At 27.1% G+C, this 24,459-nt stretch overlaps 1 protein-coding gene across 6 annotated transcripts in view; it reads left to right on the plus strand.

Annotated features, from left to right (window-relative positions):
- LOC105836755 (protein NDRG3) overlaps positions 1-24,459 on the plus strand; it is a 33,044-nt gene that overhangs the window by 2,892 nt on the left and 5,693 nt on the right. For 3 of the 6 annotated variants that reach the window (XR_001139097.3, XM_012681015.3, XM_012681017.3), the window contains exons 2-6: positions 3,285-3,652; positions 7,572-7,625; positions 20,539-20,738; positions 20,917-21,037; positions 22,700-22,988. Coding sequence is in view for 5 of the 6 variants with exons in the window: in XM_012681015.3 (XP_012536469.1) it covers positions 3,438-3,652; positions 7,572-7,625; positions 20,539-20,738; positions 20,917-21,037; positions 22,700-22,988 (879 nt within the window). In the remaining variant the exon portion in view is untranslated. The remainder of the gene's footprint in view (positions 1-3,284; positions 3,653-7,571; positions 7,626-20,538; positions 20,739-20,916; positions 21,038-22,699; positions 22,989-24,459) is intronic. The other 3 variants (XM_012681018.3, XM_012681019.3, XM_012681020.3) reach the window with 3 other exon arrangements.

Here is a 24,459-nt window from a genome sequence, read left to right on the forward strand (position 1 = left end):
GACCCGCTTACAACACGCGCGCAGAAGTCTATCCACGAATTGGTGATCACCGCGTGATCGCTCGATAGCGGTATGCATACATATTTTGCCCGAAAAGGTCCTGCCCGGATCGATTTCCCGTCTACTAGCGTGAGGCGCTAAGACGTAAGCAAGCCGCATCCGCAGCTGATCCGAATGCAGCCGCACTCGGCGTCATCGATATTTGAAGAGCCTGTCTCCAGAATGACATGCGTTTTACTCGGAGTGGGATAAATTGAAATAGAAGATTCTCTCCCTTACCTTTCTTTCATACTTCTCGCGGAGATTATTTTAGCATTCACCTTTTACCTTTCTTTAATATAGTTCTCACGAATTATTTTAGTTTATACCTTGTATAGATTCGAAATCGGCGACCTGTTTCAATTCAAATAATTACTAATGCAATAATTAAATATCTAAATTTTTTTAAATTTATACAGATTCTTATTTTATGTTAGTCGATAACTAATTTGTGCTACATAATAACTTCCTGCGATATTTTGTCGTAAAACGATCTATTATTTTCACACTCGAATGTTTTTATGTGCTTCGTTTTAATGCGCAGTTATTATTTTTGACGCTCAGTAATAATGATCGTAACATATAATCTCGTCGCATCTTGGAATAAATATTCTTTACTGACGGAAATTTTAATTGACAGGAAGCAACCGCGTGCAAGTAATTAAACCGGTGCTACAGCATTCATATTTTGTATTCATTTTTGCTTCTTGAGCAAAAATTAACTTAAGAAAAAAAAACAAATTATGGTCCCATTTTTTAAATCAATGACTGATCTATAACTTAAAGTATATTTGAAAATTTTGAATATTTGAAGCAAAACTTTTACGGTGATAAAGCTATAAACAGTTTAACTAATTACTTGTAATTCCTCAAACAAGTGTATCATATCAATGAACGGCCGTACCGTATTTTAAGATCTAACGCATACAACAATTGAATGTGCTTATCAATTATTCTCGATAATGTCATATCAATATGAAAAATTATAAGAGAGAAATAAAGAAAATGCGTAACTCTTTATGGACCGTCGCAGTGATATTACTCGTAAATCAATCCATAATACATGTCGATTTAATTATTGTGCAAATTTCTTTCTATTTCATCGTAAAAAACGTTTCGTGTTAGTTTCGCGCGCAAAATAAAATGATTATATATTTTTCTTTTGGAAAAAATCTCCCGAATTATTTAATCGTTTATTTGTTTATTATATTGCATATGCTTGATTTGCTGTTAAAAATAGTTGACTGGAAGACACTGTTTACTGTTTTCTTGTTCGCACGTTTCCTGTTTATCAACAATGTTTCACAAACATGCATAAATAAATATTTCACCACTGGCATGACGCCATGCATGATTCTGTCGACATACGATAAACTCGATGGATTTTGTGCACGTCGACGATCATTTCATGATACGTATCATACTGTCCCACCTTAGCGAAAACGAGGCACCGGTAATTACATTTTCTATCTAAATTGTGATTTATTTAATATATAACACAAGAGTCATTCACTATTAAATTTGTATGTGTGTCCTGATTATTTCAACTATTTCTTTCAAGATAACTTAAAATAGATAGTCTCATAAACACACTTTATTAACTGTTATATATTGAGCAGAAATATTAATTATTAAATAAAAACATTTAGCTTTCCAAAACAAAAAATTTTTCTTAGATAAGCTGACTAGTTTTGTATTCTGTGGCTATTGTTAAAAATATTTTTTTTTTAATTAGATAAAAAGATTATATAAAAATTTTACGATTTAGATTAAAATCTGCATTTCCGTTATTTTTATTAATTAAAATGTATATTTATATTATCGTACATATATTTTTTAACATATGTGATAATAAAATGCAGATTAAATTGTTGATTTGACAAACGTTGCAAAAATATAGAATACTGAAATATTGAAACAATAGCAGCTTGCTCGTTTATTCAATGAGAATGACGGAATTGTTTGAACTATCGTATGCACGTTCGTAAATAGAATATGATTTTATATATAAAAGTCCAAGCTAACGACAGAATTCAAAGAAATATCTTTCTTCTAAATAATGCACAATTTGAATTTTGAATTTAAAATGAAGCTGAATAAAACTGTTTGTACTAAAGACCAAATATACGATGAAAAAAGTTTGTATATTTCGCAAATTTACAATATTTACCAGAAAATATTTCATCAAATTATGCAGCTCTCTTTTCTCTCTCTTCCCTTTTTCTCTCTTCTTCTTGTACTTTATTTTATTTATATAATAATTATTTTTTCACGATTTTTACATGCAGCTATTATAAGATATATTTGAAAAATTTTTTGCTAAAATAACGAATAACTGCAGAAAATAAAATTAATTTATTTAATAAACGTGAGAAAAAGAAAAAGTGAAAGAAGAAAAGGCAATTAAGAAAACTTAATTGGTTTTTAACGGAAATTGGTCAAAATAACGAACAACAATACATTAAAGATTTTTTTGAAATACTAACGGATATGAATTCTCTGGTTAAAAACTTTGGTTAATAATTCATTACAGTTGTTTATAAATACTAATATAACAATCGAAATCAGGACATGTCGTTAAAATATTATGCTGCCACCTATATACATATATGTATGCATATATAAAATTTTGTTTCAACAAAAGAAGAAAATAAATGCTTTACGACAAAATTCGCAAATTTAATCAATTATATATGACTACCAGAATTATGTTTAAAAGATTTTACGATCTGTGTTTTATCTGAAATATAAAATGAAATAAGAAATGAAATAAAATTGTGCGTATCGGTCATAAAACAGTATCCAATATTACTTGTCTACTTGTTTGATTCTACAAGCTTCGATATTCCTTATGAGCAATAAATGCTATCATAGTTCTAATAAAAATAAGAAAATAACAAATTTATATCCTTACTTATTGAAACTGCATAAATGCGAATTTATAAAATTAATTGCTTTAATATTGATTGGCTCTTGTAATTAATTAACAAAGTTTTGAATAATCAATTAATAAAAAATGAAAAATTGATATTAGTTGATGATAGTTGTTGGTATTGTCGAATGAGATAATATACGATTGAATCGATGCCTCGAATTGCGCTGCGATCGCAGTCACAGAATCCTCCTTATCTTTGTTTTTTCTTTCTTTTGTTCTTTTGCCGTTCGTTTGCCTTGTTGACGTGCGATATTGGCAATATCGGCTTCGGGCACGCCTATCATCACCAACGGCAACATCAACGCCTCAGCTCTTGGCACCTTCGAGGCGAGTCTTCGCCGAGAGGGTATTTACCTGAACGGTGGAAATCATCATCTCCGACCAGCACAATTAATTAGGTCATCTAGACTGATTGTGAGAGACAGCATCGTGAGCGAAGCAGGGAGCGACAAAAGGTCACGCCATGCCGGCAGGTACTGGCGCTTCGTACAGGTCTTTAGGCGACCTGGGCGAAGATGTTTACAAAAGCACAACCATCGTCGATCAGACACAGACCACCGGCCAAAGCGTTCTCGAATCCGTGAAGAAAGCTTTTAGCTTCACCTCACCGAAGGCTGAGATGCGAAAAAAGGATCCGCTAATCGAAGATCGTCGCGAAAGCGTCTCGATCGTCTCAAGGTAATGCTTTAAAAGACATTCTCCGGGTACGGGGTGGCCAGATAGAGGTACAGTCTCAGATACATCATTTAATTATTCCTCGACCTCTAAACGAATCTAGTCGCTTTTCCACAAACGTTGATAATTGACGACTCTTTTTATTGCAGTTATATATTTGTTAACCATGTTTATTTACGTTATTTTTATCTCTATACAATTTGTTAGAAATATAAATGCATATAATTCCATTTATAAAATGTTTTTTGATACAACAGTATGTAAAATTTCTTTTTTTTTAATCAAGCACTTTTAATTCTTTAAATAAAAAATATTTTTTAAATATTTTATATACATTTGTTTAAATAAAAGCTGATTTGCAAATTTAATATGTGCTTAAATTATTTTATTACATTATCAACTTTGGTACAATAAAAGAAAATTTTAATTTGAAAATTAGATAAAAAGAAATTTTTATTACAATTAAGACTTATTAATATTCATAGATTATAGTGAATTAGATTGGATATTACAAAAAGAATTAGTTTCCATTCATAAATAATAAAAAATAAAAATTCAAAATTTGATTCATACTGATTATTAACCAACTTTCCTTAAATAATTATAAAAATTACAATAATAAGTAGTGATTTCTAATTTAGTTTTTTTTCTGTAAAAAATTATCCAAACTATGTGAATTGTGTTAAAATTATAAAATTATTTATGAAATTTATTTCAAAACATCGCATCTTTTACATTGCACATATTGTGACTGGTCTACTTTTACTACGTTATTTTTAGCAGTAGAAAAGGTGCTAAAATTTTGTGAATTAAAGAAATACATCAAATGCGATCTCAAAAACTATTTTAAACAATATAAAAGAACAGAATTTTAAAAAGCTTAAATAATGTATGTAATGAATACTGAAAATACTGACATACTCAAAGCGGATAAAATTAATAATGAAACAAATAATATAAATCCGAATTAAAAAGTTTGTGGGCGATAACCATTTCGAGGTCGAAGACATCGAGGCATGATTATAGTGCTTTTATTATCGGCTATTATGGTGAATAAGTTTGATGAGATCGATCATAAAATTAACTACGTGGTTTTTATAACTTTCATTGCATGGCTACAGGCGAGCTAAAAACATCTTTATTGTGATATATAAAACCAAAAATATAAAAATATGCAAACAATGATTAAATTATGGAGTAATATATATGTACGCTTCAATAAAAATAACGTTTTACATTTACATAATATTATACTGATATGAATATTACTACACAGAGAAAATTGTATATAGTTAATATTATTGTACGATAGTAATTAAAATTATGGACATAATTTCTTTCTTGGTCTGCGCTTACTATTTACTATAATAATTTTTACTATAAAATTTTTTCCGTATATGTAAAAAAAGTAAAAATTATAAATATGATGAATAAGTAAAGATCTAAAAGATACTTAAAATTTCATGAATCCGAAAATACTTTCGAATGACGACTTCAAGGCGTATTACTCCAATACTTCTACAAATGCGCAAAATATAGCTTACTCGGATCGTTACTCGCATGAAAAATAAGGTCATACCATTTCCATTATTTCAGAACGTTGATCTGCAATTTTTCCTCAAAGTAATTTTCTACTTCTATTTTCAAAATTGTATAATTTTTTTAACCATATAAATTCACACATATATTTATTTTATAAAAATAATATTTTAGAAAATGTATATCTTTATGAAAAATAACTTGGTTTTTTTTCTGCGTGTTTTTCAAAAGTTTTATTTTCTATTTTGACGTTTATGCTGTTATTAATAAAGCATTTGTTTGCGTAAAATAAATTTTAATGAAAACATTGTATATTTGTAACAAAATAGTTTCGCCTTTAGCAACGATTAAAGCATTAAACCGCGTTACAAAATAATAGCAAAAAATTTTTACCAAAAATAGAAAGTGCTATTCTTCAATAATGCCATATAATTACACTAGCGCTTGCAGTTTATCTTTTATTACTAGCAATGTTATTAACAAGGATCTTCTGCTTTGATAATGCTTAAAAAATATTCAGTATACATATCTTTCAAAACTAAACATCTTTGAAAGCTAAAACAATTTTAATATGGCTCAGAATGTGATATAAAAAATATAATCCAAAGGAATATTGTAACTTTTACACGCATGCTAACAATTTTTCGTTAATTTTACCAATATTATTATAAAATTTGTATTGCTTGAAGAAGTCAATGATTACACGAACAGTTCACATTCTCAAATGTACATTTTCAAATTTTATAATAAAAAATACGTAAAATACATACATAGAGAGAGAGAAAGAGAGAGAGAGAAAGAGAGAGAGAGAGAGAGAGAGAGAGAGAGAGAGAGAGAGAAAATTGTATTTTTGCGGAAATAAAAGTTTAGCTGAAACAATGAACATATCAATTTAAAGAAATTAAAAAGTCTCTGGAGATGTTTTATTTTGTAAACTACTTTATGAAATGTTTTACTTAGAAATATATTTATTTATTTATTTATTTAATATAAACAAAATTAGACATGAAGCATATATTTATAAATTAGTAGCTTAGTAATGGATAAATTTTCATTTTTGCATTTTTACATTAGTAAATTAGTACAAACTTCAAGATTGGACATTAATGCTTATTAATCAACTCGTATAAAAGACATAGAAAACCAAAGGTAAGTCACGTTTATGGCACCTGATAAAATTGTTCATTTCCCTCACGCTTCGAGCTTAGCATGCATACACCGACACTGGCTTCTCGCATCCTTTATCCACGCGTGACTACAGTTGCTGTAATCAGCATCGCTTGGTTTATCATTGTTACTGTTATTATCACTCTCTCTTTATTGCATGCACGCGATCAGTCATCTTCCTTTGTCCTTGCAATGCTCGAGTTATGGCGAACCGTATCGCTTCGCGACGCGCGACGGAAACGCGTGCGTTCCGGAACCGGCTTCTTTCGTCGTCAAATGACCGAGGACAACTCTCTCCGAACAATTGAAAAGGTCGCAATTATTCGAGTCAGTTTAAAAATTCTACTTATTATAGATTAATATTATTATGTTTATAATAAACTTTAAAATAATAGAACAGCGCTTTAGTTAGTATTATCATTGTACATTAGCATTTGTAATTGTTTAACTTATACATGTTTATATTATTAACTAACTTTGTAGTATAAAAAAAGAAAAATAAATAAAATTTGATATTATAATATAAAATTTGTATATTTATTTTTTTATATCTAGCTGTATTTGTAAGCAATTATTCTATCAAAAAATTTTATAAAACAAATTAAAACATAAAAGTAGAAAATAAAATGTAAACATTGTTTCATACGTAATTAAAAATCTTATTGTTAAATAAATCATATCATAAAAACTAAAAAATGATACAAATATTTATGGATATACACAAATAAATTAAATATATTTTAATTATTGAAAAGTTTAATATATATTAAAATATTATATTATAGGATATTAATCATTATTATTATATGATATGATATTAATCATTAATTTTGATTTGATTGGAATATCCTAATCTGAAATTCGACCTGATTTTTTTCAAAAATTTATTTATTCAAATATGCATTCAAGCATGAAGCCGTTCCAGTTTAATTGCCCAGAAAAAATGATAATTTTAAACGGTAATTTATATGTATATTTAAAATTGGTGTGTTAAATAGCCGGAAGTCATTGCAGAACAAAGAGAAGCTGATTCTTAATGATCAAAGTAGAATGGTTGTAAAAATAGCTTTACACAAACATGACATTGTTATTCGCTTATTAGCTAATAGCTTTTATTGTGTGTTGTATAAATATCAGTGTGTGTAAAACGGGATTGGAGGCGTGACATGCTGCTAGGGCTAGGCGTGTGTGATTATTCGCCGCCATTTTGTTTTAGGGAGAGAAACAGGATGCCGACAGCAGCTACTGCCGAGGAATCTGCTCTATTGGGGTAAGTTTAGTGAGAGAGAGAAAAACTGAGAATTCTATCGCGTGTTAGTATTACTTTTTATATTTTTCGACGCGCGTATTGCAACCGTAGCTGCAATTTATGCTGATGCGTAGATCCGTAGATGCGTAGTAAAATTGATAGGATACAGTAGGAACAGTAGGTAGTTTATATTTACATGCCGATGCATAAAAAATGTAAGCTACACTCTTATATTACTTTATTTACTACTATGAGTTGTTTCATTCTAATTGCACCTACTTTACTTATTTAATACGAAACAGGGAAAGCGATAAAAAATACAAAATCATAATTATAACATTTCATTTTTGAAGTGTGATGAATGATTTTGAATTATAACGTAATTTTGAAAAAAAGACATGACATCTTTAATATAAAAACTAATATAAAAATTAACTTAAATACTTATGTGTGCATTTAGTTCTTGTGATACTTAAAATTAACAAGATCTAACTTTTGGTTATGATCGCAAAAAAATTATTTAGTACGTAATATATAATATGTGTTCCAAAATATTAATATAACTCGATAATTTGAAGTTTCTTATACCGCGATGAAACATTCATCGTAAATATTCGTTGGAATTTTTAACTGCCACGGAACATTGGCATTGACCCCAATGTGCGCAACACTGAGCGATCACATCATAACTCGCAATTATTTTATTAAAAGTGTTATGTATGCGCCTATTTAGCAGCACAACTGCGTAATAATTTGTAAAGGTCATCGGCAAACATACAAAGAATACATGAAATTTATGATTAATTAAAATATACCTGAGCAATTATAAAAGCACAACAACTAAAGAGATGGACCAATTTTGAGATTTTTCTGTGGAAATGTAGTGTTTGTTACATAGAAGCGTTACACTGAAACATTATCCTAAACTGGCAAGAAACAAAGCCACAGTGTATATCATGTGTGACGTAGTAATAATATTGTTCTTCTATTATATGATATTGGTTTAACAACGCGATTTAATGTAACATCCAATTGCTATTTAGAATTGTGACCTATATTAGAAAGAAATCTGCCATAGAGTTTATTTATTTAAGGCAGTTTAACGAAAGTTTCTAAACTTTCGATATTTAAACTATTTAATCGAGCTACTTCACGATTCTTACAAACTCGTATCGCAGTTAGTGCCACTTCCTGATTTGAATGTAAATGCAAAGTTAAGATCAAGTTTCTCTCTAAGACTTACCAAATTTTGACAAAGTTTTCTTAAATTATGAATCATGTATTTGTTCCATAATAAATTTTTATAGAATTGTACAAAAAGTTATTTTAAAAGGTATTTTAAATTTCAGTTAAAAACAATTTTTCTCTTTGTCATGATCTCACTTTAGCTTATTTACATTCTGCTAAAACGATAAAACTACTGGAGTTAGTATCATCGATACTGATTCCATGGCTTAGATATTTATTATTTCTAATACAATTTCATCATTTTAAACTATTGTATAATAATCATCATTTTAGTTTAATTCGGTAAGAGTAGTTCAGTTTTTGATATTGTAACATCAGAGAGCGAATTTATAATTTCTAACAATTTATCTGATAACAAAATTTTAACAAAATGCAAAATTAACGATATATGAACTCCATGACACTTCTGCTGCATAATTATAATACTTTAATAAATGTAGACGACACAACGCCACGCGAGTTGGCCAATCACAGAACTCAATGAGACATTAAACGGGAGTCTTGGTTAACACATTCCATTATCTCTAATTACCTTTCTACACGTCGGCAAATATGATTAAGCGCTGTTTCATAGTTTTCATCGTTTAAAACATATAAGTAGCATTCGATTTTATACCTGAATATTGATTTCTGAACTAACTAAATTACTTATAAGTATAACAATAATAAAAACACGTTAAAAAAACATAAAAATATTTAACAACTTAAGGATTTTCTTTACGTCATATTTTTAAGTATTAAAAAATTCAAAAATTTTACACATTGTTTTACTATTATTTTGAATATCTATGTATTTTAAACATGATTCTTTTATTAGTTTAAAAGTTATATAATTTTTTTTACTCTTGATTTATATGTAAACTTGCATTTTGTAACTGTATAACTTATTTACAAATTTGATGAGAGAATAGTAACGAACTTTTTGACAATTTAAATTGACAAACAAATTTGACAAACAAATTAACTGAAACTTTTTCCATGTATTAATAAAGCTATAATAAATATCCATGCAAAATTATTTAGATCCACTTACTTATTTAAAAGTTATTTATTTAAAACTGAAGTAAAATCATTTTTGTTGCATAAGCTAAATTTTTCATTGTTTTCTTCTTTGCAATTAGATTCAGAGTTAAAATTTTAATATTTATTATCAAAATTTTTTGTCGTTGAATCAAAAAAAGAAAAAATCTAAGAAGCTTTCAATTTTTTAAATTTATTAACCCCTAACTATTGTAGAGACAAAACTTTCTTGCATAACTATCACTTATTACTGTAAATTAATTAATTATCTCTTTTTATACTCAATCTCACATATTTTTAAAAATTTTGTACACATATTTAATTATAAGTAAATTTTGTACAGTTTAACATCACATAAAAATTTTTTATATTTTATATTACAATTATAATAAAACAATTATAATAAATAACAATAATATTGTTATATAAAGTTTAAAGTTATAGAAAAAGTCTTTTGCTTTGAAAATATGCCAATGTCTTAAACGGACAAATTGGAGGAAGTTTAGTATCACGTAACATTCCATGTAATAGCCAGCTTAGGAGCTTTCTGGTTAACGACGTAATTCCACTCCGTCACTTCTCCTCTTTCATATTAGTCTTCGGGCAAAGATGCTCTATATGCCTCTCTTAACAAGTCTATACAACAAAGTACTTAACGTTAAAATTAGGATTAATTAAGAACTATTAACATCGTCAAACAAACGTGCTATTGATGTTGTGCACGTCGCTGCAAAAACAATCATTCTTTAAGTATCTGATCTATTTTAATACCGCCTCGAGTACAAAGAAGACTCTACGAGAAAATATAATTCTAGTTGCAAGGACATTGCTTTTTTAATCTTTTTGAATACAATATGTACGTGTATACATGGATTTTATTAAAAAATACCTACTTGTTTTTGTCACAAATAAATATCTAAAATATTATATGTAAATATGTCATCTAACATGAAAAATACAAAATATGTAATGCAACAAAATTATATTTTACGACATTGATTTTATTTTATTTTAAATTTACTAATAATAAGAAAAATTAATTTAAATTTTTATCTATTTAATTAAAAAATTTATCTCTAAAGAGACCCAATACAACTCTGATCTCAGAAATTTTCAAATTACAGCGTTTCAGTCTCTCAGTCTCTAAACCAATTTTTTAAATTTATTAATTAATATCATAAGCTTCATATTCTTTTAAATTGCTTATATCGTCAACTTATAAATATATTATTATTACGTATAAATTATAAACTTTATAACAATATTATTAAAAATATGTTTATATATAATTATCTCAAATTACTCATAATAATTACTCATAATAACAATATTCACATATAAAGTGAGCATGAAAACTGAGATTAAAAAAAAATATGTGTGTATTTATAAAGAATATTAAACGTTTTATCTGTAATTAAATAAAAATAATTTTGCACAAATATTTTTTTTTCACAAATCATAGTTTTGCAATTTACTTACTAAAGCTTATATGCTTATATAACATAATTACATACCATAAGATGAATCGTGTAAATTTCTTTTCAATAAAATAGATCACTTTTTATAAAGAAAGCGGTATATCAATTGATACAAACTGTGTCACTAATTCTTTATTAACCCAAATCACAGGATTTGTTAATCATTACCTTACGTTCTTCAACTTTATCAATTTTACTCTTATTTTACTGTTTTATTAAATTATTTCACTGTTATATTAAATTAATTTCCACTTATATCGATTCTACGTTTATGCCGTTAATTACTTAAGACAACGGTAAATTATTATAATAGGAAGTTGAAACGTAACAATTTTATGTAATGAATAGCGAAAGTAGAGCAAACACTGACATATGCGACTGCACTGACATATGTTTGCTCTACTTTCGCTATTCATTCGACATAACTTGGTATTGTGCCAGTTTCAATCGTTCGATTCTGATTTTAAAAAAGCTTTACTTTTAACATAACAATTGATACATTTTGAGTGTTTTGAAAGCTATCATTTTCTATTCTAATCTTTTAATACAAATTATCTTCAGATATATACGCGTATGCATTAATATATGAACAGAAATTAAATGGCAGCGTTTTGTATACGAAGCTGAAAAATCAAAGGTAAATGGATTAAATTTTATACTGCAAATTATGCATGGAATGAACCATTAATGTGATTCAGCAGAAGCAATAACACGTAGAAATTAGTTCAAAAATTATTTGTAGAAATACGAAGAAATATGCAGCAACTACTATTACCAATTATGAAGGTAGAGTTTCTTAAATTAAATGGATTGTCATTAATAATGGTTGATTTCATTGCTAGACTTTTGTCTAGCTAAAATAATCGGTGCCTGGGCTCTGTTTACTGCGTATTTTGCATCATGCTTGTATTTTGCAGTAGATAGAGATTTATTTGTTTGCCTTAGCTCACGAGGGATCAGTATTAGAATGGAGTAAGTTGATCTTTATTGTGAGGTTTCGTTTTACAACCGGCAATAGCGATCAAAGAAAAATCTATCTGCGCACTTCGGTCAATCGTTCAATAAAAAGGGTAAGGAGATATCAATAGCTATATATATACGATATAATCCATGACGTTATTGTAATTGCGGTTGATAGGTCACTTTTAATAATATAACAATAACGCTATTTGCTACTGATATTATAAACACAATTCATTTTCGGAGAGTTTAAAAGAAACTTATATTAAACGTATCTTTTATACACGCACACACGCACGCGCGTATATATATGTATATAAAACTAAATAAAAAACCATAAAATTTTTATGAAATTTGTTTTAAATACTATAAAAAATACTAGGTAGACAAATTTATAAAAAATATAGAGTTTTGAAATTCATAAATAATTCCTGTAATATTAGAATATGAATAGACTACAATTATAGACTTCTTATAAATATAACCTTGGCAGCAAGTGTACAGAAACAATTAGAATATTTCAAGTGGTATGACATACTCTTCCGATAGAAGAAGAAAAATAAACGCAGTATTACGTAGTGTATTACGTTGAACAGATGGAAGAAAAATAAAATGGAAAAATGATACAAAATTAATAATCTAAAATTATAACATGATGAAACAAAACATTCAGTTATTTATTGACATAATAAGTTTTTTATTTTATTTTAAATTTGTATTCAATTTTATTTTGCTAGTAGCTATCTATTGTAAAGACTATTTTTTTTTTTTTATCAAAATTGCATTTTATGGTTGTTTTATTATTTCGAGATTAATTAAAATTCTACGAATCTTTCTATGTTTCAAAATTTCAAGATGTAAAATCAAAAATTTAATGTAAATAAGTATTTCGTTGCTCTTTTTCCATTTGAGTAAATGCTTTCAACGAGCCAGTCGAATATTCAGCACGAGATATCCCTAGAAACCCAAAAGCAGGATTTCAAGTTGATCCAGGATCAGCCAGTCTTTTGTCCTGCGAATTCTATAGAATTTATAGATATAACTTCTCAGTTCGAGATATCTTTTGTTTGTTCGATTTTCTATGACAAACGTTTATGAAATACGATCAATTCAATTAAATTAATAATATTATTAATAATGTTACTAAAATTTTCATAACTCTTCTTTCTTGTTTTTTATTTTTTAATAATTAATCTTTTTTTATAAATGTCTCAAAATTATATAACTACTTAGAACGAAAAATAGTCATAAAAAAATATTTCCGTTATTTTGGACTTTTTATTTATAATTTATAATTTGGAAGAGTCCTCAAAAAACACACACACACACACACACACACACACACACACACACACACACACACACACACACACATATACACATACACACAAAATTAAATGATGGAATTGTGTTCCTCTTAAACTTTTATACGTATATGATTTTATTCAATCTAATTAATTCTATACATATTGTGATCAGATATCTTATACATATAATTGAATGCTTAATACTCTCTGAAAATCAAAACTGCCTACGGCACTTATGTATGAGATACATCGATAATAAAATCTTCATATTTTTTTAAATTATTTATATAATTGTTAATTTGCTAGAATAAGTTTCTAGTGGAAAATTTTTAATCACGTATTACTATTAAACATATTAAACTATTAATAGATTATTAATAAATCTTTATGCTTTCGTGTCAGTATACAATAGAGTAGAAACAAGAACATAAGTAATGAGATTTAGTTCTGCCCGGAAGCAACTGAGTGACGTACCGGAGATACGAGAAACCTCTCGCGCACGCAAATTAGCCCTGCTTGAAAATTCAAGTAGCACTGTGATATTACTGATAGCGAATCTCTACTGATATCTTTACGTAAGAGATCGCGATATAAGCATTATTATTATGTATTATTTTAGTTTATAAATTATTATAATAAAGTATCAACAAAATTCAGTAAGCTTTGCTAGAAATAAGAAATTAAAATTTTCTTTTATTTTTCTTTTTTTTGAGAAAAATGTCCCTATTAATTAAAATAAATAATAATGTAAAATAAATGTAATGACATTAATTAATACCTCATAACAGCAGGGACATGAGTTTCAAAGTTTGCAATTTAAATACCTTACAAGGATAAACACCTTCATGAACTTAAAATGTCAAAATATTCCATTTTGTACCATTTTATGAGGGCGAGTATCTTAATATGCATAGAGATTTATTTATCGATTCTATTAAAGTTGCCTTCAACGCATGAATTACGCTTGAACTCTTAATAGACTTAAAAGTAAATGAAACGCCATGCTGTGTATTAAAAGTTTCTTGAACACTTTATGAATAGAATGTTAAACTTGCAAATATTCTGTATAATAACAAAAATATAATAAAACATAATTTTATACGAACTTGTGGAAATATACTTGTAATATGTGTTATGTGAAAATATGATAATATATTTTCTTGTCAATAAAGAGTGTCAAAGTTGTAAAACACTCTTGCAGGCACAATAAAGAGCTTATAAACTTTATATGAAATGAAGTAGCTTATAAACATTAAAAAACATGACTTCTTATTACAAGTTTAGAGAAAAAGTAATATTAAAGATAACAACAGAATTCTTGATTTTAAAAGTAAGGGGCAAAATGTCAGTGTTTAAAAAAAAATAACAGTACTTTTTCTAGTAAATAAGAACCATAATGATTTATCAAATAAATAAAAAACAAATATCTCTTTTCATATTTATATAAAGTTTTTAACTTCAAGACTTAAATTCTGCAATTTTTTTTATCAATTAAATGTTGAATCAAAGAAAATCAATATTTATTCCAAATTAATTAGATAAATATCATAATATTTTATTTTCAATACTGAAGATTGTTTGCAGCTTTAAAATATCACGCAAATTTTATTAATAATGTTATATACTATTAACTTTTTGCAACATTAAAAATTGAGTAGTTAAAATTTTTTTAATTTAAATTTTTCTTTTACATATGTAAATATTAGAACATAATATAGGTATACTTTTCGTTATAATTTTGTTTCCGTCCCTTTCTTTTGCGATGTTTACATTCTTTATGGATTACATTTAACGCAACATTGGTGATCGAGCACAACACTTTTATTTTCATTTGTGAGACAGTTTTCTCATTTTCAAGTATTGACTCAGACTAGCTTAAACAATACAAAAGAGAACACGTGCAATTTCACAAATGGCAGAACAAAGATACCTAGCAAAGCGCACCGGTTATAAAGTCTTAAAATACGACAAGAAAAAGCAGTACGTATCTATATATTTAAGATATCTTTATTTTTATGCCAAGAAAAATATAATAAAATTTTATATTGCGCACCCACTTTTATTTCTTCTTTTTTATATTTTACAAATTATTTTTCAAAAGATTAGTATCAAAAATTCTTGCCTGCACAAAAAAAATATTTCTTTGGTGCAACAGAATTATGGTTGTGACAATTGAAATTTTCTGTTTTCTGGGAGCCAAACAAAAATTCGGTTGCAGCAACAAAAATATTCTTGTGGGACATTTCCATCACTAAGTCAATTTTCGGTTACCTCAAATGGCAGATTAATAACAGAAATTTTCAGTTCCTGCAATCAAAAGTATTTGTTGATGAAAACAGTATTTCAGTTAATGCAAATAAGCTTTATGTTACTGTAACCGAACTGAACTAATTGAAAATTCTGATTGCTATAGCCGAGTTATTTTTTCTGTGATAATTGAATCTTCTTTTGTGGTAAGCACATTAATAACAGAAATTTTCGATTTTTCCAACCAAAAGCATTTGTTAATGTGAACATTTCAGTTAATGCAGATAAGCTTCATGTTACTTTAACTGAACTAAGCCAACTGAAAATTTCTAGTTGTTACAACTGACTTATTTTTTCCGTGTAACAATATCTCTTTTATCAAAGCATTCAAAATAACAAAGAAATTGACAGAAAGCTATACTCAGAATTGGATATCATTGATATATCGTAATTTGTGATTATATCGCAAAGTATTGTTTAACATAATTTCCATCACTATTCCAAACATCTATCATTTCTTTCTTTTCATGTATTTTACATGTTATGAACTATATTCTACCGTATTAAATTGAGATACATCACCACATTAAATAAAGTTAACGCACTTACACAAAAAAATTGTCTATATTTATGGTAATAAATTATTTATCGATTTTTCAATCCTTATCATATTTATAATGACATTCTTATCGTAATTACAATTTTTGTAATTAATGTGTTATGAATTAAAAAATTTAGTTAATGAATGAGGTACTATTGGTATTGACAAAAGTATCAAAGATTGATTATTGGATTGCATTTGTCTAATTTTTTTAGATTGTTTAACAAACAAGAATTAGAGAGAGAAAGAGAATATAAATATTTAATTTTTATTATTATATACCTTAATAATAACTTTTTAGGACTTTCTATAAATCTCTATTTTATACTTTTTTATTTTGAAATATTATCGCGTTGAGCGATGTAACTTTCTTTCTAATACGAGAAATATGAACAATTGTTTTGAAAAGAAATTGACTTTATGGAAACTACTACTATATCCTTCATCAATAATTGAAAGTTAATTCAAAGATCTCTGTAAATCGAGAGTTTCGAAGTACTTTGCAATCAACTTCATGGTGCAATTGTGATGACACGTTCGTTTTTATTGATTGCCAATACTAGTCATTGCAACGCTTTCTATGAAATGCGTCATAATGTCGTAAAGTCGAACTGAAATCTTTTATTTTCTACTATTCGCGGAAATAAACGAGTATTCTTTTATTATAGTTTGCACGTCACAAAATAAAAAAATACAATTTTTTATCACTCATTATATTATGTGTCTCAATAATATATCATATAATGTTAAACAAAATAATATAAATACATTTATTAAATTATATAATATTTTGATTTTAAAATTGTAAATATTAGTAATCATATAAGAGATTATATACAAATATAAAAATTCTTATAATTATATATAATATATATATATAAACATACACACATCAATATTTCAAGACAAATTGTTTTTCTATCATTCTTATGATATTAATAGATTGAGAATAAATCTTGGCAAACTCATGATGCTAATAATAACTCTTGCAACGCAGTATATAGTGACTCCGGAAATAAGTGACCACAGCTTTAATTCAAGTGCCATGCGTGCGAAAACGCGCGCGTGCTATTTATTTTATATGCTACAATTAGATAAGGAATTTAATAACACGGATGTTGTGGCAGGTCACGCATGTGGAAAAGCGAGGTGTTAAAAATGTGCCTCCTACGAGTTAGGTAAATGATGTAATATATTACACCACGTTCCCACTGGTTATATAGAACGGTGGAATTTCGGTTAATAGTCCGGAAACATCGGAAGACCAAGAAAGCGAAAGAATAGCTCCCTTGTGAGATTTGATAATACTTTGATGACGTTCTTCTAAAAAAGAGAAAAAAATAGCTATCTTGCATAGCACATACGTGCGATTATGTAAAAAGGTCAAACGAGGTTCCTGACATTTTACGTCCATTCTGCAATTGAGTTGGCGCCACACATCCTCTGGGATACCAAAGTAGGTCTTTCGAGCATTAAGCGTATCCACGACTAATTGGACGTCAATGTAACTCCTCGAACGATTAAAGTTGTTGCTATCATACGTTTAGAATAACATGGGGATATTGCTTATCCCGAATTGATCCTAAATGCATTTACGAGCAAAGTACGAACTTTAAGCTAATATACAACTATTACTAAATTACTAGAAGATTTATTACAGAATATCTGTCTTTCTTGATCATGGTGCATAACGTTACGTGCAATTTGTATTTCACAGATTGTTAATATATTGTGTCATAGCTCTTTAAAAAATTAAAATTTATATTATAAAATTTTAAAAAGTATTTCTTCTATCAAATTACAAAACGAATATAACATAATAGTATAATTTTCTATATAATTTATTATTAGGTAATACTTTTAAAACATATTAATTTTTACATATTAACTTATTACATATTCCTTTTTTATTATTGCTTAATTAAATGTTATTTGAAAAGTTCAGCGTAAAAATATATGGTAATGAATTGAGACAAATCTTCTGTTTAAACTAATATTCGATATCATATCAATATGTTGATTAGTTAATAATTATCTACTAACCATTGTAATAATTGTAACCCACTGTGCAGTATTCGTTAAGATATTAATTTAAGTGCACAAAATTATTTAATGTATAATTTGATGAACACTATTGTTACAAATTTCAAATCTGTTGTTCCTGCAAATTTAAAATAAACTGAAATGACTTCAACTCACATTTAAATTTTGAACCAAGAATTATTTTCTAACTGTGGCTTACCAGTCAACAAAAACATTTCCTTTAATTTTCCGAACCATCGAAGCAGAAATAATTAATCTCTAATCCAGCAAATTTAATTAATGTAATGGTCCATGTAAATTCAAAACACGTAACTTATGCATTCTATGATAAACTACTAAACTTTCATGATTGAACGACTAAAAACATTTTTGAAAAGTCTGTTCACTTCGACTTGGGCGTGGCCAGTATTAAATCGATACTATAAAAAAAGTCATTCGACATCTAGATGACATCTAGATAACAGACATTATTTTACGTATGTGTACATACTTATTCCGCGCAAAAGACTTTTGTATAATAATATTCTACGAAATACCTGTGCTTTATTTACAAGATACACATTTATCAAATAAAACTATATAGTATTTTTTCATATATTATTACAAAATAGGTTATTAAATAAATCAAAGGAAATTAATAAAATTGTAACAAATAGAAAAATATTGAAATATTTTTCTTTGTGTAAGACCATCATAAGTGCTAATAGAGTAGGATTAATATGCGAATCATATCAATTTTTTAATACAACTTAATTATTAGCATAAAAACAAATGACACAATTAACAGTCTTTAGTCATGCTAAAAAATTTTAAAATAATTTCCATAAAAATGTTCATGTAAAAGATGTGAAGACTTACAATTTTCTATTTCAACTATTTTCTTCATTTCAAGATTTAATAATTTATTTTAGCAAATTTGATTGGATTGCACTAATATGCACATTAAAGCCATTGTACACTGATTTAAATGTAAATTTAAATGCAAAACTGAAATATAAGTATCTCAAATGATAAAATACATATTTTACCAAACAGTACAGTAAAATATATTGAAAATTTCATTTAATCCGTTTATTCATGTTAAACACGTATCTTTATAGGAAAAATATTAAATTGATTGAGCGACTCCGGTTCTTGGTGTATAAACTATATCTAATGTATTTAAAAATTAAAAATATACATAAATATTATAGATGTTTCGGTTATCTTCTTTCAAATCTTTTCTTAATGTTATGGAGGAGAAGTCAGATTTGATTTTACTTAATTTTTGTAATTTAAAATTTTTTAATTTTGAATATATTAATACTTCACGCATCAAAAACCGCAGTGACTCTCACAGGTAATTTAATATTTTTAGTAATTTATTTATAGAACTTTATACATTGTCTAATTAACATGTTTATATCAATTTGTATACGATGACTTTAATATGGGTTTCAAATTCAGTACGTTTCATCAAATTTGATATTAATAATCAACAAAACTATTTCATCATTCTTTTATTGTCTTCTTTCCATAACACATAAAACCCATAAATAAATAATATTGTGATTTATTATAAAAAGGGAAAAATACTCTGGATATAATAAACTGAATGAATAATAATATGTATGTTACATATTCCAACTTATCAGTTTATATAATAAATTTTACTAAAATTGAACGAAATAACTTAAAAAATATGAAATTAATATAAGAGTTGCAGTTAAATAAAATTATCATTTAAAACGGAAAAATTTTAATATTAAAATATTTAAACTAATTAACTATAACAACTTTTTATATGTTTAAAGTTAACAAAATAAGTCATTCGAAAATTATTATTTATCCATGAATTATGTTGATTTATACTTATTTTACTGTCAAACATTTTATAAATCCGACGTATAAAAAATGCATTTAATTTTCTGCGAAATGTAAATCGTAATATTAATTATTTCATATATTTATTAAAATTATTATTACAGTTTAATAATTTTATAAAGAAAACTTCATTTTTTGCTAATTGAATGTTATATTTTTATGCACAGCACGATGCCTTCCGACAGCATGGATGACATCGAGCTAAAAAACATTCAGTTGCAATTCCCGGCGCTGCGATATCTCTCCAGAGACGACAGCTCTGTACGAGAAGAAAGGGTGGAGACCGACAAGGGAAGTTTGCTAGTAGCGGTGCAAGGAAATCGAGCAAAACCAGCTATTCTTACTTATCACGATCTAGGCCTTAACTGTAAGTAATTTATAACTGAAACATTAGTTAGAAACATTAAAAAGTGCTGTAGAATTATGATATCTTATCTCAGTCTTATTTATTAATATTAAGAATTTTTTTATTATTATTACTACAATATTACACATACACATTTTTCTTTTTAATATAATTTTAAATATAAAAATTATTCTTACAGACATCTCGAGCTTCCAAGCATTCTTTAATTACATCGATATGCGTGTTCTACTTGAAAATTTCTGTGTATACCATGTAAACGCACCCGGACAAGAAGAAGGCGCACCGACACTACCCGAAGAGTGAGTCATTTTTTTAAATAAAAAATGGAAGAAAAATATAAATATTAATTAATTTTTTAAAGTAAATCACTAATTCTTTTTCTAGTATTAAGATTTATAATAGTATTAATCTTTACCATACTAAAGTCATTAAAGAACAAATTAATTAATATTTAATAAATAACTGCTTCCAATTAAGCTTTAATCATGAAAAATACATATATATATATATATATATATATATATATATATATATATATATACATATATCGTTTTATAACATATCAATTCAATCAACGCGAATTAATCTAATATATTGACAAAATATATTGGCTAATTAATTTCTCAATTAGTCAATATATTTTGACTTATTTATACTCTTATAAATTCGCAAAATTTTGCGATTCAAATTAAATTATTTTTATTTGATAAATAAATGCTTATACTTCATTGTAATCACTACCTAAGCATTTATACGGATTCGAACGTATCGATTGTTATATAATACTTCTTTTTCACTGTCTTCTATTTCAAATTAATTATCAAGATAAAATTAAAACACAATTAATATTATCACAAATCATAATAACAAAAACATATATATTATCTGTTTTTAAATAAAAGCTTTACGTAGCGTTGAAAAATAAAAAACATTTTTCACTCATATAAGGTTTTGTGTCCCCTTAAACCTTGTGTCCACAAACGGATACAAATGTACCTACTTGACTAGTCTTTTTGAAAATTTTTTATGTTTTCATCACAATTTTTTCAATCGCGCCCGGATCGTCGCGATTTAATCATTTTACTATCAAAAAATGCTTTTACTTTAATTTTTTAAAAGCTGGAATTAAAAAATATATTGCATTAAAGTTCACACGCCTTGGTTACAACAGGGGTAACAAAACTACACCCACTAGTAGAAATATATTATTTACGTGCAGTTATTAAGTCAATTAATGAAAAGGCTTGTAAAATAAATAAAAACAAAGATTTTTATAAATAAACACAGTAACGTACAGTGTACGTTTGTAAACTTCCTCCTTATTTCAAATTTCAAATGACCGTAGAAATAGAACGTTCGGGCCGCGCGGTTAGCTGACTAAATTCTATTAGGTTAACTAGTTAGATTTTTTTAAATTATTGTGCATCCATCTTCAAGTAGATATAGGGATTAACTAGTTAGATTCTTAGATTAAGTTAGATTAGCTTAGTTTGTTAGATTAGCTGAGTTTTGTGTGAGTCAAAGCGGGCTATATACCTGAAAAAAGTCTGTACCATTCTTTAATACATCACAGCAGTCGAATATCATCCCGATAGAACAAACTTTCTATGCTACGAAGCATTTATGGACGAAATTCCGACAAGGGGTACATTTGTACCCCGGTTGTGAAACAACGTAGGTAAATTTGTTCTTGGATACAAAGATTAAAGCTTATCTCAAAATAAAACTTCTGATTTTTTCTCTCTTTCTCTTCCCCCCCCCTCTCTCTTTTATTAGCTGAGTATCAAGTTAAATTTAAACTGCAATTTTATTTTTGTGTGGAAAATCTGCCAAAGATTATATAAGCTTTAATCAAATATTACATATCAATATTTTCGGATTCTCTTACTGTGTTTATAATTACAAAATGTTTACTTGTTTCATAAAATAACGACAACTAAATAATTCATAACATGTTTCAGTTTTACGTATCCGTCCATGGAAGAGCTGGCTGAACAGCTGCTCTTTGTTCTTGGCCATTTTGGTATAAAATCTGTAATTGGTTTTGGAGTCGGAGCTGGTGCCAATATACTGGCAAGATTTGCACTTGCCCATCCGGAGAAAGTAAATGCGCTGTGCCTGATAAACTGTGTGTCTACGCAAGCAGGTTGGATTGAATGGGGATATCAAAAGTTGAATGTACGCCATCTGAGATCGCAAGGCATGACGCAGGGTGTTCTCGATTATCTAATGTGGCATCATTTTGGTAGGGTAAGTACACATAGTGTTTTAAATTTATAATTATATTTAATTTATCTCCTAATATGGACGTTTTCCAAGTGACACAGTAGATTATTTCATTCTTGTTTAACATTGACAAACAACAAGGATAAAATGATTCACTGTGTTACACTGTGCCCTCTGTATCACTTGTTGGAAAACACCCTATTTTAACACATCACAATTCACCGGCATAGTGTCGTTGCGTTATTGAAAAACTCTACTAAAAACAAAACACACAAAAGACTTTAACTGTAATAAGTACTTTTATATTTAAACGTAATTAAGAATGTGGTTTAAAATGCTCAATTTCTATCATTATTGTAATTTTTAATTATATAATACAACAGTGTAATATGTATTACAAAGTTTAGGATAAAAATACTAAAATATATTTCAAAAAATTTTGCATACTTGTCTAACAAATAACGAGAAAAATAAAACAAATAATTTCTAACAAGTTAATTAAAATTTGTTATTAAAGAAATTCTATGCATTATTGTTAAATACTTATATTTACATCTTTAATTACAATTTCTGCGATATTTTCATACAATTACTACAAAATTATGAGTAAAAATATATGATTTTATATTAAAAAGTTTATATTTTAACTTTATCTGTTACATTTATACATGCACTACTTTTAAATATATAGATATTAAAATTATTTTATTTTCCAGACAATTAATATAGTAAAATTCTTTACAAAAATATAAATTTAAAATGTAAATTTAAAAAAAGAATAGAGAAAAGAACAAGAAAAAAATGTGAATCAAAGGCGGATCTTAGTGCGCAAATAATATAATTAATGTTAAATTATTACAATTCCATTATTTTCGCAAACTAATAATACGTTATTATAATCCAGACGCGTTTGAACTTATTTTAAGTCATTATCCACAAAATTAAGTAATTTACAGCAAACAATGAGTCAAATAGAGAACGTAATAAATTAAGTCATAAAGTAATTTTTATCTATAAAATTATTTTAAATATATTTTTCACTTTATCTCAAATATTAAATAATTAAATTTTTTAATTATCCTAATGCAAACATTATCTGTTTCCATTTCAACTTTTTTTTATGAGAGGTAATTGTATTCCGAGTAAGATTATTTCTACTGGATATATTTTATGAAGCTAATAAACTGCCAGACTTTTATGAGGCGCAAAATAATGTCAACCGAGTTAGCGTTCATGCGCGAGCGAAAGATAAATTATCGACGACGAAGCTTTCAAAGGCGTACATCTCTATGGAAACTAAGGATTACACTGACAGTTTTCTTTGTTATACAACATAAAGATTATTACGTTCAAAGACAACCTTTAACCTTTAAAAAAACAAATATAAAAGTGACAGTTAACATCGATTTTTAAAAAGTAATGAAGAAATTATTTACATAATAAAAATTCTTTTTATCCATACTTCAATTATTCGATAATGTTAAGTAATAACTAA

Source organism: Monomorium pharaonis, chromosome 2, assembly GCF_013373865.1.
Source record: "Monomorium pharaonis isolate MP-MQ-018 chromosome 2, ASM1337386v2, whole genome shotgun sequence".
NCBI lineage: Eukaryota > Metazoa > Arthropoda > Insecta > Hymenoptera > Formicidae > Monomorium > Monomorium pharaonis.